This window comes from Nilaparvata lugens, chromosome 3 (genome assembly GCF_014356525.2).
Source record: "Nilaparvata lugens isolate BPH chromosome 3, ASM1435652v1, whole genome shotgun sequence".
Taxonomy (NCBI): domain Eukaryota; kingdom Metazoa; phylum Arthropoda; class Insecta; order Hemiptera; family Delphacidae; genus Nilaparvata; species Nilaparvata lugens.
This window is the reverse complement of record NC_052506.1, coordinates 54,457,208-54,473,071: the sequence shown is the minus strand read 5'-3', so window position 1 is coordinate 54,473,071 and position 15,864 is coordinate 54,457,208. Positions and strand designations below refer to the sequence as shown.

The following is a 15,864-nucleotide window of genomic DNA, read 5'->3' as shown; positions in this document are numbered from 1 at the left end:
ACCGTCGATTTGAATCTTAGACCTCACTTCGCTCGGTCAATTATGACTCAGCTGCTGAGTTGCGATACTTAGTGCCGGTTGCAAAAAAGCCGGGTTATTTTCAATCTTGATTAATTCCAGTAGAACCATCTTTTTTAAATGGTCTTTTCTGATTTGATTCACGTTAAATTAATCAGGATTAAAATTAATGGGCTTTTGTGAAACCGGCTCTTTGTGAGGGAAATTTTTGCATTCCTCTGGAAATTGACTGTGATTAATTATCAATTCACTGTGATTTGATGAACATTCCTGTATGAAATATGAATATTATTATAATTTCTTTTTTCGTTATACATTTTTTATGCTTTTGTACTCCAGAGCGAAGCTCGGTCCCCGATATTAGATTCTTAATCAACCAAGGATGGTTATAGGCCTATATTAAATTCTTCAAAATTTCATTACGGTACGTTAAGTTTTAAATAGACCCTTGCACAGCATGGGTTCCTGCTAGTAAAATAATATAATTAATATTGAAAAATCACGTTTATTTGTATCAATGTCAAGCATTGGTTATATTATGACCAAGCTGGAAAAAAGCTTTTTTCAAACATAATAACAACATTTTGCAATGGAAGAAGTGATTGTTTCGATTTATGTAGTTATTCTTTACAAAACTCACAGCTGAAGTCATCCACCAATCAGGTCCTTATTTAAATAAAAATAAATAAGTAGATGAACAGCAATATCCAAACATGCTGGATACCAGAGCGTTCGAGCTTTTTAGCGTGAGCCAGTTATGCTGGATATGAGAGCTGTAGCAAACGATTCCCATTTTGTCAGTTGTAGAGGAAATTTGTATTAGACAGTAACGCTGGATACAAAAGTGGAAGGACAAAGTTATAAAAATTCGCAAAGAGCGCAAAGGGTTAATCAATGATTTGATTTCTTGAGTTATTGTCGAACATACTGATGTAGGCTAGCTCTACATGGATACTAATCATGTGAACACAATTACCAAGGTGACTGTTTTGGCAACGAACTGTTTATAAAAAGATAACAAGTTATAGCTTTCATGATGAAGAAATTGATGTAGTATTCTATTTTTATATTGTTCATAAATGTAAACTTTTAATGAATAAAGTGTTCATTAAGAAAGCACATTTACAACAATACATACAGACGGACAACGGCCCGTTCTTTTTGAACGGGTCGCGGCAGTGAATGAGACCGATTGACCCAAATCAGTAAAGTGAATCAGTAACTTCCCATCTCTAGCCGACGCGAGACTCCAAAATTATTGCAAAGTAATAATGATGAACGAATGGATCTCACTTTGTCGGTGGAGGACTGGTGTGTACGTTTGCAATCCAATGGGATCTCACTTTACTTTATTTCTGGTATTTATGTGTGTATGTGTGTGTGTGTGTGTCTTTGCAATCCAGTAAAGTGGGATCCGAAACATGGAAACACACCTAGACCGTAGCGCGACGTGGTGGAAAATTTGGAAAGCTTGATACACCTGGTGAGCGTGAAAAGCAGACCTATGAGATCCAAAAACAACAAGCTATGCTACAAATACATGTCGACTCCAATTGGCTCGCTGATGATGAATCAGAGGTCAGAACACACCGAGATCCGCGCACACGTGGGTGTGTTTCCATGTTTCGGATCTCACTTTACTGGATTACAAAAACACACACACACACACACACACACACACACACACACACACACACCACACACACACACACAAATACTCAAAAACCACTTTTTTGAACTCAGGGGACCTTGAAATGTATAGAAATTTGGGTACCTTAATTTTTTTCGGAAAGCAATACTTTCCTTACCTATGGTAATAGGGCAAGGAAAGTAATAAATGGCGGAGAGCGCATATTTATATTTGAACCCGTATCATTTTGTTGATTTGAAAGCTGTGAATTATGTTGTATATTAACTAGCTAAAATCATGTGTCAGCGCGAGTGATAGCTCCCAAATAGCCTTAGCTGATGTTATGAATGAATGGACAAACTGTAGTAATTGCATACAATAAATTCTTCAGCTGACTAAACTAGTAGTAGTACTCGACAAACAAGTTGGTACAAGATTAGGTGCGTCTCCAGGGAACGATTTTTTTAAAGTAAATTTAATCACGTATCTTACAACTAGTAGTTCTGTGAACAGTAGACCTCGCGCAGTTATAAACCGCAGCCTCATCTTATACTGTCCATCAGAGTAAATCCTGTCTGTATGTCGTGTCGGCGAGATATCGGTGTGAAAACGGCTAATGGCTGTTGGGGTTGGTGTATCAAAAATGATAACATCAAAAGCTAATATCCTTCAAGACATACTGTCAACAGGACAGCCTGAGTTCAAAGCAGAGAAAGTTCGAGAGACAATACTATGTTATTATAGTTATTAATTGCATGCGCTATTGCACGTAATCAATAGTTAATTTATTTATTCACAATGGAGACAAGGGGTTTCCCCAAATATGTCTCCTTAACAATGAAAATTGTACAGATACAAAAGAAAAATAACACGAAATTATGCAATAATAAATAATACAAGCAACGAAAATACAACCTAATTCAAAAATGAAAAAAACAAAAATTTCTAATACTTATGAAAAAAGTAAAAATAAAACAAATTGAGAATTCAAAATTCCAAAACTTATAAAAATTAAAGAATATAATAACAAACAATGGACAAAAATTTTATCAATAGAATAAATATAATTTATAACTGAACGACGTCCCAAACCATATGCACATCCACACTGATACACCAACTATTTATTCGATCAGATCATGCTTACACAAGATTTAATTATTATCATAATAACGCTTTCCGGAATTTAGCGCGAGAAGACCAGAAAACATCTAGGCGCCCAGACAAGCTGTTATAAGTTCTTTGCATCCTATTATAGTGTATAAAAATTGCATTCAATGAGGCATGCAATTTATAGTCTACACAGCTGCGGATTTTTCATCAAGTTATATTGAGTTATTGAATTGCATGCGTCATGGCATGTGATTTGTAATCAGCTCGACAGCTGATTTATGATGAATAATTCTATAGTCTGATCTTTACTTTCCTTGCCCTATTACCATAGGTAAGGAAAGTATTGCTTTCCAAAAAAAATTAAGGTACCCTAATTTCATGTTTTCTATACGTTTCAAGGTCCCCTGAGTCCAAAAAAATGATTTTTGGGTGTTGGTCTGTGTGTGTGTGTGTATGTGTGTGTATGTGTGTAGGTCTGTGAACACGATAACTCCATTCCTAATTAACCGATTGACTTGAAATTTTAAACTTGAGGTCCTTATACCATGAGGATCCGACAATAAGAAATTCAATAAAATCCAATCCAATATGGCGGAAAAAATGGCGGATAATTACTAAAAAACCATGTTTTTAACGTTTTTCTCGAAAACGGCTCTAACGATTTTCTTCAAATTTATAACATGGATAGCTATTTATAAGCCCTATCAACTGACATGAGTCTCATTTCTGGGAAAATTTCATGAGCTCCGTAATATTCTTGAGAAAAATGGCGGATAATGACTAAAAATCCATGTTTTTCACGGTTTTCTCGAAAACGGCTTTAACGATTTCCTTCAAATTTATACCATGGATAGCCATTTATAAGCCTATCAACTGGCATGAGTCTCATTTCTGGGAAAATTTCAGGAGCTCCGTAATATTCTTGAGAAAAATGGCGGATAATGACTAAAAATCCATGTTTTTCACGGTTTTCTCGAAAACGGCTCTAACGATTTCCTTCAAATTCATACCATGGATAGATATTCATAAGCACTATCAACTGGCATGAGTCTCATTTCTGGGAAAATTCCATGAGCTCCGTAATATTCTTGAGAAAAATGGCGGATAATGACTAAAAAACCATGTTTTTCACGGTTTTCTCGAAAACGGCTTTAACGATTCTCTTCAAATTTAAACCATGGATAGCTATTGATAAGCCCTATCACATGACATGAGTTTTTTGCTGGGAAAATTGCAGGAGCTCCGTAATATTCTCGAGAAAAATGGCGGATAATTACTAAAAAACCATGTTTTTCACGATTTTCTCAAAAATAACTTGACCGATTTTTTTCAAATTCATACCCTGTATAGTTATTTATCAGCTCTATCAACTGGCATGAGTCTCCTTTCTGGAAAACCAATGGGGGGTCCACCCCATCCTTGGGAAATGGACTTAGTAACCTCCTTCTCGTGCATGAGATAGGTAGGTAGCGCAGTTCATAAAAAGAACACATAGTCGAGATATTTCTTCTGTAGAACAGCTGTTTTGACGACTTTGAAAAAATGACGACTAAAAATATCATCGAATTTCACAATTATTCACACAAAGAAAAAGTACTTTGAAAACAATTTTATATACACATATACAGAAGTCTGATCGCAGTTTCAAATATGAGCAAGGAAAGTTGTGTGAGTGTACCACACCAGATTTTTACTCTAATATTGGCGTATGAAGGTGGCTCCTTTTTCCTTTTATATTATCCTTGAAATGCAAAATTTCCAAAAACCTTGTATATACGTCGATGGGCAATTTAAAAATGAACATACCTGTCAAATTTCATGAAAATCTATTACCGCGTTTCGCCTTAAATTCGCAACATATAAACATTTAAACATTAAGAGAAATGCCAAACCGTCGACTTGAATCTTAGACCTTACTTCGCTCGGCCAATGATAAATCATTACATAATTATTATTTATGAATTATTATTTATTATTTCGAACCCGGTACCTCCCAATTGCTAGTCAGGAATGCTTACCCTTACGCCAAACTGACAATCTCTGGATAGCAGCTCTCATTTTATACGAAGCCATAGCGGCCAACCGGTTTAACCAGATGGAATTAAATAGAGAATGCATTTATTCAAATGCTAATTAATATATAATTATTATTTAACGAAAATCCTCAATAAATGCTGTAAGCATTCCTGACTAGCAATTGGGAGGTACCGGGTTCGATTCCCGGGCTGGCAAATAATTTTTGGATAGTAGTTCTCATCGAATTTCCATCTAGCTGTTAACCCTGTTGTCAATGTCTGCAGTAGCAGAAGTCTTCGGGGTGATTTACAGAATTTATTTAGGATTTTCGTGAAATAATAATTACATATTAATTAGCATTTGATAAATGCATTCTCTATTTAATTCCATCTATAAATCATTACAATTTTTTTCTTATGCACTTTCAATGTTATTTTTATATCCTAAAAAAGGACGAAGGAGTGAGTCAATTTTGTTGTCCAACGAACTTGACCTGTAAAAAGGTTCAAAGAATATGTGTTCGAAATTTGAAGCTGATTGGCTAACTGGTTCTTTCTCAAGTTACTATAGAAATATCGGGGAACCGAGCTTCGTTCGTTATTTTTATTTATTGATAAACAAAACACAATTCTCTAAAATGATCGTGTTTATATTAAACAGCTGGCTATATGTCATCTCATGAATTTCGGGGATTCGATATTTTGATTTTTCACATATTCACTCGCTCACTCACATTTTTACTATCCACAGCTGTTTCATCGAAGGATGAATTATCCTTTTAATGTCGTTCAGTGAGTTTTCCCAAGGATGAGACCTAGTGCAATCAAATTTTTATATCATAAACCTACTATGTTCCAAATTTCGTGAAAATCGTTAGAGCCGTTTTCGAGATCCGTTGAACATAAATAGCCAGATATAAATAAATATCAATAACCAGATAAGTAACCAGATATTAAAATACAGTAATTGCTCGTTTAATATAATAGGATATACAAACAGACGGATAACGACTTTGACCTTCAGTAAGTCAAAAGTGAGAACTCCCTAACGCTCGTTCAATCAGAAGAGTAGACGACATATTTTGTTTTTATTCCATTATAGAACAATTCTACAACATCTCTAGCAACAGTGTTTAATCTATCAATTGTTACAATATGTTGTAGAAAGCAGGGCATACTCAATTTCAATAACGCTGCTCAGTACTCAATACCAAACTCTTTGCCAAACTGTCCAAAATGCGAACAAAGTTTTTCGAGAACAGATTTTTTTGGGAGTGACAACTTTATTCATGCATAGTATCATGACTACATATCTAACTATTCTGATAGTAATGAGCTATGAGAAATGTGATTGCATAAATACTATGGAGCTTCTTACTACAGCGTTTTGGATTACCACACACTTGATGGGAATGTTGATGATAATTCTACCATGTGCCTCTATGACAAACCAGGTATGCGAGCACTTGTTATTCATTAGGTTGGAAAAATATTGAAAATTTTCATAGAAAAAATACATTGCATTGTTTTATGAGTAGAGAAGGTAGAAATTTTAAGGCTTACCTTCAATAAGCTCTACATCAAGAGAGATTATTTTTATGATGCCGACAAAAATGCTTAAATTGTGTAATATTACATTTTTTCTCAATAAAAATCGAATCTTCGATTCGATATTCAAATATCAATAAAACTTGATAGTAAAATATCGGTGAAATCGATATGTGGACTTAACATCTGCCTGAAATTTATCAGCTATTCTAATGTTGAATAACTTACTGTAATAAAGTTCACTTTCTGAATTAACAAATAATTATAAACAATATAAAGGTTAAATAAATTCAAAGCAGATTAAAAATAAAGTTCTATTGAGTATAATAAATGTAAATTGTAAACTTGTATTTTTCCATTCGGGAGGTTGGCAGTTGATGACGTGTCTAGAGTGTCTCCCGAAACCTTCAGGCGTCTCTCTCAAAGAAAAATGGCTGAAGGCTTGTAGTAGATGTGTTTCGTCCTCTTGAAAATTTTTCTATATAAGTGAAGTTTAAGATGTTTTAATTGATATCTGAATATTTTCATTATTTTCTCAATTTGTGTTAAATGTTTTGTTTAATATTGAAAGTCTGTAGCCAAATAAATGAGTTTAATATGAACAGATAAGTATTTAGCTTGTAAGAATCTTCTGTTTTAAGTATCAAATGGTTCTGTTAAATATTTTTGCGTTTTCAATTGCCCAAGTTTTGTGAAAATTATAATTTGATTTGCTCTGAACTGGTCTTCTTAACTCATGGGCATTAAATCCATTCATGATTTCTCAAGATATTGGTATAAATGGAACCGATAACTTTCCTTGGGTGATAGGTGAAAACTATCAAACCTTTTGGACAAAATTGGTAGCACGGCACTTGTGAGGGTAATGAGGGAGGAATTTAATATTGAAAAAGCCATTATTATTACTGAAAATACATTTTCCATTTCTATCAGCATGTTTTGATGATTGAGTGGTAGTGTAAGAGATAAAACAGAGCGATAATTACAAAATTTTATAAATTTGATCTAGTTTTATTGTAGATTGTAAGTACAATAATTTATATCCTAAAGTTAATTTTGTAAAGTTGCAATTCAAATAATCAGCTATGATTTTCTTATTTGCAATTTAAGGCAAACCAGACATCGAAGATTGTTTCCCATTTATTCAATAGAGATCTCACAAGCACGAAGAGAAGACAGGTTAGTGTTTTCAAAATATATACAGTATCCATTATTACAATACAAGATAATGAGTTTAATTTCATTTTCTGACAATTTAGCATGCCACTTCCCTATTTTTTAATGAAACACAAATTTATAATAAACACTTCTAATTAAGTACCGTACAACGCACAAATGAACTAGTACAGACCAATCAGGACTTGTATTGTTGTTACCTTATTAACAATATAGTTTTATTGATTGATGGATATTTTGAATATATTAGTTGGAGAATATGAAGCATTATTCAAGTCGTTTTTTAATTAGCATATTCCACATTATTACTGTTAATAACCTTAGTAAAATATTCAAATATATTAAAATATATTGTTTCTTTTGTAGCTGAGAACGTTTTCCTTACAATTATTACATCATGATGCCAAGTTTTCTGTCTATGGATTATTCAATATTGATAACTCACTCATTTTGTCGGTAAGATAACAACGATTTCTTATAGTTTAAACTATTTTCTGTATTATAATATCATCTACATTTCATTAAAACTAATTGTATTTTGTCTATATAATAAAGAGCATCATTATCATGCTATGATATAAATATTCTACAATCAACTCATTTCAGTATGGCCTGCACGTCATGTAGGTAGTGAAGTATAGGGTAGGGAAGTAAAAGTAGGACAGAATGTAGTTTAGCCAGCCAAATAGCCGAATTGACTAAGGCGTTGCACCCTTCAGTCTGCTAGTGCTACCCTTTCGCGGGTTCGAATCCCGCAGAATCCCATCGAATAGGCATGGACGTTTGATCATCTCATAATTCACCCTCAAAAAAAGTATAAGTTAAATATAAATATCGGGGACCGAGCTTCGACCGGGAGTAAAAGAGCATAGAAAATATAAAACGAAAGAGGAAATTATAATACATTTATAGCGATCATATATGTTGATTAATTTCTTGCCGGGTGTGTGCGTTCAACGCCACTGATCAATTCCATCGAGTTTTTTTACGCTGAGTAGAAAGCCTGATCACAGATCTGTCGCGCTGAACGGTTTCTCATAACTGACAGATGTTTCCTCTGCTGACTGATAAATCTGCTGCTCATATTAAATATGAGCAAATTTTGTAAACAAAACTAAAACCTAACCTATTTCATTGTATAATCAAAATGTTTCCATTAAAATGGAAAACCATCAAGTGATTGTAGTTGTTTTAAATGCTTTGGAGGATAATTTTAATAAAATTTTAAATGTTATTGAATTTATCATGCATTTCTCTGCTCCCAAATGCACAGAATAATGGAGTCCATTACAATTATAAACCGGCTTCGTATTCAGCCATGTCTGTTTACGTTCAGCAAGTAGTAATCAGTAGAAAAGTACGATGAGCTGATCAGTGAACGAACCGGATATGACGTAATTTTTTCCCGATCAGTTGAACCACTTTTAAACCAAACAGTGCTTCGTTCAGCGCCACGTTCACTCACCGATCTCATCGTTCACTAACCGATCAGTGGCATTGAACCACTACCTCCGTAAACAAAGCCATAGTGCATTCGTGTGACGTCAGCACAGGTAGGGCTCCTACACCAATAAAAACACTAGCTGATATAGATCAGCTGAATCAACGAATTTTTATTGGTCTAGGAGCCCTACCTGTGCTGACGTCACACGAATGCACTACGGCTTTGTTTACGGAGGTAGTGATTGAACGCGACTAATATCTCTCGTGAGATCAGCGGATTAAATGCAATAGCTCAGCTGAGGCATAATTTTGTCTCACTCCCACACAAGCACTCGCTCACTCACTTCATTATCGACAGACGACGAAATTTTCAGCTGTTTTTTCAAGGATGTCTTTCAGTGAGTTGGCCAGGGATGAAACCTAGTGCAATCGAATTTTTATATTATAAACCTACTGTGTTCCAAATTTTGTGAGAATCGTTAGAGCCGTTTTCGAGATCCGGTGACATACTGCCATATAAACAGAGATTGCTCGCTTAATATTATAGGATAGGGTAATTAATCAAAATTGTTGACGCGTTCATATGTAATTGGAATGAGATACCATTATGGGAATTTAATCAGGTAATACGAATGTATACCTGCACGTTGTTTCATCATAGCACTTCAGCTGTAATAAACCCCCCCCCACCCAATAAAATACTCTAACTAAACCGAAATAGAGATTTATATGAAAGACTTTTAAACATAAACAATAATATTTACGGCAAAGTTTCAAAAATGTTCCTTGAGCTGAGCTCGAGCTGATCTTCTCTGAATGCCATTAGTTTAAATGAAAATAATGCTTAATCAGTTGTTGTGAGCATAGAGAAAAAGAGAAACTCAGGCCCGGTTGCACAAAAGCCTTTTCATTTACAATCGTAATTGAATGCTATGAGAGCCGATCAGAGTTCTTGTAGCATTTAATCATGATTAAAATTTAATAGGCGTTAGTGAAACCGGGCCTCAAACTCAAAAATGTTCACAAACGTATCAAACAAAACAATATAAAATATTATAAACAAGAGATAAAATAATATCAGTAACTGGAGTTTTTTTTTCTATTTTCAGGTAATTGGAACAATTGCAATTTACCTTGTGATTTTGATTCAGTTTCGAGATAGTGTAATAGAAAAATGAAGTCGAAAGAGTGAATAGATGTGATGGAATGAAAATATAACATTTGAACTCAATTATATGGAATGTGAATGGTTGGCCTCAATGTCAATGATATTATTGTAATGTTTAGATATTCAATTTTCATGGTACATCTTTATCAGTTCAATTAGTTGAAAAATAACTTTAAAATTTAGCAAATGTTTATTTTTAGTTTATGATTTATAGTAATGCTCATCAATAATTTCTAACTTATTCATAGCAAATGCTTCTTGGAAATTATTGTCGAATACAGTATAGTTTTCTTCAAAATAACAACTTTAATTTAATACTCAGGCTTTCTCTATTACTTGATCATTTTTTTATATCAAACTTATTTATTTATTGGATAGAGCAAACAATACAGTAGTCGGAAAAGAAAAAACAGGATATTTTTTAAAACTTATTCAATTTTCTAATATTGTCTTAATGTCCATTCATCTTAAATATCATGTAGGTTACCGTATGTCCATTTCAATTTAAACACTAAATCATCTATCTGAATATACAAATCAGAATAATACAAACAATTTTAAATTTAGATAGATTAATAATAAAACTTCCGTAAAAACAGAATATAAAAACATATTATAAACAAGAGATAAAATAATATACTATTCCAATATTATAGAAATAATGGATTTTGTTTATGGGATTTCAAGCTATGAGTGGTAGGAAAGGATATTTCCTAGATTGATGACTAACCATTACTTTGATTGTAAAGTAAGTTTTGATTTGATTGATCATCTGTTGTTTCTCACAACAATAATATTTCTGTGAAGAATGTGGATTCGACCGAAGAAATCAAAATGAAGCAGCCTTCCATACTCAATCCATTCGGTTGCGAGATGTCAATGTGTGAAACTTTGTCAATAGAATTTCCGGAGCTCTCTTTAGTATAGGTATAAAGCATTCATTTACTGCAAAAATATTAACGACTTTTATTCTTGATATTGCTTCAACAGAATCAACGTAACTATAATCTGCACTGAGTTAATCATTAGAGTACTGATAGTCCGAAATCTCACAGCAAAATGTGGATCACAAAATATTTCTTATATGGAATATGTTCACTACTTGGAATTGTTTCAACAAAAGTAGATTATTATCAAAAGCATTATGAGAGAACCAGATACATAATTTGTGTGTTAGTGCTACAACTTGTTATGTTCTTTAGAAAGTTTGTCTCATTCAAAACATTTTTTGAAACAATTGAACGAGATGAGACGGGATCGGGTGTATCAGCCATGTTTTCTATGATCACCTATCTTTTGCACTTTCTGATTGATGTATTTGTTGTAAGTTCAGTTATAAACTCACTCGAACGTCGAAAAAATCATAACATACTTATGGAATCTATTGAGAATATCAAGAACTACTCATACAGAATAAAATCTGATTTACAGGATTCAATAATAAATGTAATGATCTTATTGAAAGCAATCAGTTCCGTTACTGATGTGTACATAGTTAGCTATTTTATAGTCAACACTCATTACAGTAAAATTGGCGAGATTGAGATATTCATTTTAAAAGCATCATCTTATACACAGATAGCGCTGGAGCTCACACTTTCATGTTTCGTTTTCTCATTTGCTGAAATATCGTACGTTCTATTTTACTCCTTTGAACATTTGAACTTAATTCTGGAGAATAGAATACGAGACAAGGTTGACATAAGCAAAAGGTTGGCAGGTAAGTGATGCTTTTATCACTGAATTATAATACTATAGTCGACACTGTTTTTAAAATTTGCCAATTTAATGGAACTCAGCAATTGTCATAAAGAAGAGTTCTTGATAAAGCTTTTTGAACTAGAGGCCGATTATACAGTGTATTTTCACGTGATAAAAGATCAAGTGGGCTTATCTTCTCCATCACAGTGAATTAGAAAGGGTTTTTCAGTTTTGGAATTGACAGTTAATCTGATGAATCGATTAATGAATCTAGTTTTTGATTATTGCTGTTGGAAAAAATAGTTTATAAGTTTTTATAACACTTGTTTACAGGGAGTCAACTTTTGAATGCCCCCATCAGAGAGTTGAGCAGGATCCATTTGGAACTTAGCGCTCTAGTGAAGATATCTTGTGACACTTATGGCTATCAAATTTTGACAGCCATGCTCTTCATATTCAACCGAATCATATTCACAACGTTTTTGATATTTTCTGAGCTAATATATCCTAGAATAACTGGATTTCATCATCTGCTGGCTCTACTTTTCATACTTTACATAATAATTATAAATATTCTACACTTTTTCTTGATGAATTTAACATGTGCTAAGGCTTCAAGTGAGGTAAGTGAGTATGTTGCATCTAGCGTAAAATTAATAGATTAATATGGCTCAATAAAAGTATTAGTATTGAAATATATTAATGATATTTGTAAAGGGATTTCCTAAATATGATAAAATTGACAATGAGCCAAATATTCACGGATCTTGGATTGAATTTGTTCCACATTACAAAAGATTTTATAGATTTGCATATAAATCTATTTATCTTGGCCGTGTAGTGTAATGAAGGTGCAGACAATGAGGGAAGCATTATTGAACAATTTATGAGAGGCAAGTTCAAGTGTATCAACATAGATTAGATAAAGAAACATTAGAAAGTGGATGAAGAATACGATAGGGGAATAATATCTGTGGATTGATAATATGCTATCAGGTAAAACTCACTGTTGCTCGGTGTTACGGGATCCTGGAAGCTACCTACACCTTGGCTTGCTCCTTGTGGTAACCAGGGCACTGCATCACATGCCAGAGACAATTTTCAATATTCCATTGTTCGAGGTTCTCTGTCACTAAAAACAGATAAACATTTTTTAGATCATGAGAAATATTGCAATTTGATACAGTATTTAGTTTAAAAAATTGATATAGCACTATTATTCTCAAATTGAAAGATGAACAATCAGTTTCTTTTCTAGAGATGGATAGATTGTAAGACTCCAAGAAATATGAAAGCTATAAGTCGCAAAAAGATATTTCAGTGGCAATGTTAGTTCAATTATTGCTGTTTGCTGTTTTCAAGTATTGCTGTTTTATTAATGAGAGTTGTACCGAAGTTCGCAAGTCAATAAATTCTTTATAGTCAAATAATAGAGAAATACATTGTACATAAACTGGTGAACTAAATATATTTATTTTCTTGAAACAGGATAATTTTTGTCGTTTTTATTATGCAAAAACTTGTCTTGAAGAACTTATCTTTTTTATAGTTGTTTTTTATACGGTACTAGGCAAAGAGAACTTCACGTATTGTTAGCTACCTCATCAATAGAAATGGATGTGTGGCAGAGGAAGAAGAGGTAAGTAAATCTGCTGAATTAAATTTAATTTTAAACGATGAATACAGAAATTGTGTATTTATACTGATAATTTCGGTTTTATTAAATGGATTTCTTAAATTTGAGAGATTCTAATTAGTAAATTCTAAGTTCCATATAGTTCCTTGTATTTGTACTTGAATTCATTTCAAGTCTACCTTGATTCCACAAATTGATCAATAGGTTACAGTGTGAAGGAACACTGCCGGTTTTCAATACCATCAAACAACTTATTAATGTTTTATGAAATATCACGTTTTCCATACAATTAATCTACAGATGTAAAATAAAACAGGAAAAGGAATAAATTGAGAATGACTGGAATTGGACATGGTCTCCTTGAAAACAACAAATCATTGACACTATAAAATTAGAAAGAAGTACGGTACAATAAAATCGAATACTTTAAATTATTTTTGAGAAACGAGACGTTTTGATTAGGTACTGTATAACATTCATACGTAATTTATAATATATGAACACATTATGTTGTACTCAGAACACAGAACAGTATATATAAACACGTAGATTGTCACTCTTGAGAATAATTCCTGGAACTGAATGTTATTATATTTTTCAACTATGAAGGAATATCTATCTAGTTGGTTTGTTCAACTATTATAGGAATAGAAATTTTATATTTATTGGCTTTTATCACAGATTATTTTAGCTCAAAGAGCTTTGTATATGTGTATTATTTTCAATCTGAAATTACTGTGTTTGTGTAGTTATTGTAGTATATTTTGTATGACTGACAATGAAATTATCATTATTATTAGATTAGGCTTTGAGCTGTTCCATCTCAGTTTATCATCCAATTTTATATCTTATTCAGATTTACTTTAAACTATCAGCATTCGTTATAAATAACATCAATGATTCCCATTCAAACAATGATGAAAGTTCGAAGTGAATCTCTTATTAAAAATTGCTTGTAATTGTTTGTATGCAGCTAGAAGAGTTCATGACACGCTTGCTTCATCACAGAGCTGAGTTTTCGGCGTGCGGCATGTTCACATTGGACAGGCCACTCATATTAGTGGTAAGACAAAACAACACTCTTCTAATACATTACAATCAATTTATCAAATCTCATTAATTAATTTATATTATTGTGACATTTTCCTGATACAATCATGTCTTCACTATAATTGGACATGTCATATGAATGTTAAGTGAGTAAAACTTGATATTGATTAAACAGCTGAAGGATTAAACAGCTATAGTGACATTCACTTTAACCTGCCAGCATTGGCTAAATGGGAAGCATTAATATTTATAAGAAATAATGAATCTCACAATTCAGAATAATTTTGTGATACAGAAAGTTGAACACACGAATACAAGATTGATATTATAGGAAATATTTAATCTAGGAAATTATCAAATGTGCTACTGTATTTTATTGGAATAGTAGTAAAAATACATCATTTTTCCTGTATGTCAATGTAATTTTCAAGAAATGTGATGTAGTTTGTTCAAGTTTGTGAAAAAAGTGATGTTTTAGTTCAACTAAAAGTTCCCATCTAGAACTGGAATCCAACAGTAAGAGTCACATTACTTTAAATGCAATAACTTAATTTAATGACCCCCACATAATATAAGTATTGACTTGTGCGTGGGTAATAAGATGAAATGATCATTAAAATTACACAATATAGTTTGAAAATAACTCAGATTTGAAAAATATATATCTATTACTAATCTTACTAAGCAGCTATATTTTTGCAGGTGGCGGCAACTATTACAACGTATCTAGTGGTAATGATACAGTTTCTAATAGCAAACGATAGTGGGGAATCAAAAACTGTCAGCAAAGGGAACCTGTCGATTACACCATCATTTCCAATTACCAATAATAGCATTGAATAAATTTCATTTTATAGGACATATATAATTCAATTACTGATTGTCCAACTGAAATGAAAGTATTTCATTCCTAAAATTTCATTCTACAGGGTTGTTGTTCTCATGAAAATTAATAAATGATCATTTGTATTCATATGCATTTTATTTTAAAACCTATGCAAAATAAGAACTAAATCTAATAAAACCCTTAATAGAAGATGAGAGATACATGCCTTCCAGATAGTTAAAAGTTGGCTTGGTTCAGAACAAATCAATTTTTGATATCTCCAAACCATTTTTCTCTTAAAAATGAGACAATTTTTTAGAAAATATTTAGAGATATCAAAAGGAAGCTCATTTTACTCAGTAAGCTTGAATATTTTGAAAGAGTAATCAAGAAAAGCTCAAATTTATGGAATGCGAGCTTTCTACTGTAAATTGAAGTAATTAGGGTTATATTACATTCTCTTAAATCAGAATTTGTGCTACTTACCATGCACGGTAAAGGATATCTTACAAGAATAATAATCAATCAAGGTATTAATTA

The 15,864-nt window shown here is 32.6% G+C and overlaps 3 protein-coding genes across 7 annotated transcripts in view; 2 read left to right on the top strand and 1 right to left on the bottom strand.

Annotated features, from left to right (window-relative positions):
- LOC111056165 (activating signal cointegrator 1 complex subunit 1) overlaps positions 1 to 15,864 on the bottom strand; it is a 68,050-nt gene that overhangs the window by 32,841 nt on the left and 19,345 nt on the right. For 4 of the 5 annotated variants that reach the window (XR_005570804.1, XR_005570805.1, XR_005570807.1 and 1 more), the window contains exon 7: positions 12,820 to 12,944. The gene's annotated coding sequence lies outside the window, so the exon portion shown is untranslated. Of the gene's footprint in view, positions 1 to 10,886; positions 11,057 to 12,819; positions 12,945 to 15,864 lie in introns of those variants that run through there. The other variant, XR_005570806.1, reaches the window with a different exon arrangement.
- On the top strand, positions 6,082 to 10,188 carry LOC111056171 (putative gustatory receptor 28b). The gene is made up of 4 exons (XM_039424047.1): positions 6,082 to 6,230; positions 7,435 to 7,503; positions 7,867 to 7,956; positions 10,053 to 10,188. The coding sequence occupies exons 1-4, from the start codon at positions 6,108 to 6,110 to the stop codon at positions 10,119 to 10,121; spliced, it is 351 nt and encodes a 116-aa protein (XP_039279981.1). The 5' UTR covers positions 6,082 to 6,107; the 3' UTR covers positions 10,122 to 10,188.
- On the top strand, positions 12,308 to 15,467 carry LOC120350492 (putative gustatory receptor 28b). Its single transcript, XM_039424048.1, has 4 exons — positions 12,308 to 12,435; positions 13,383 to 13,451; positions 14,422 to 14,511; positions 15,201 to 15,467. Exons 1-4 carry the CDS (start codon positions 12,403 to 12,405, stop codon positions 15,339 to 15,341), a joined length of 333 nt encoding a protein of 110 aa, XP_039279982.1. The 5' UTR covers positions 12,308 to 12,402; the 3' UTR covers positions 15,342 to 15,467.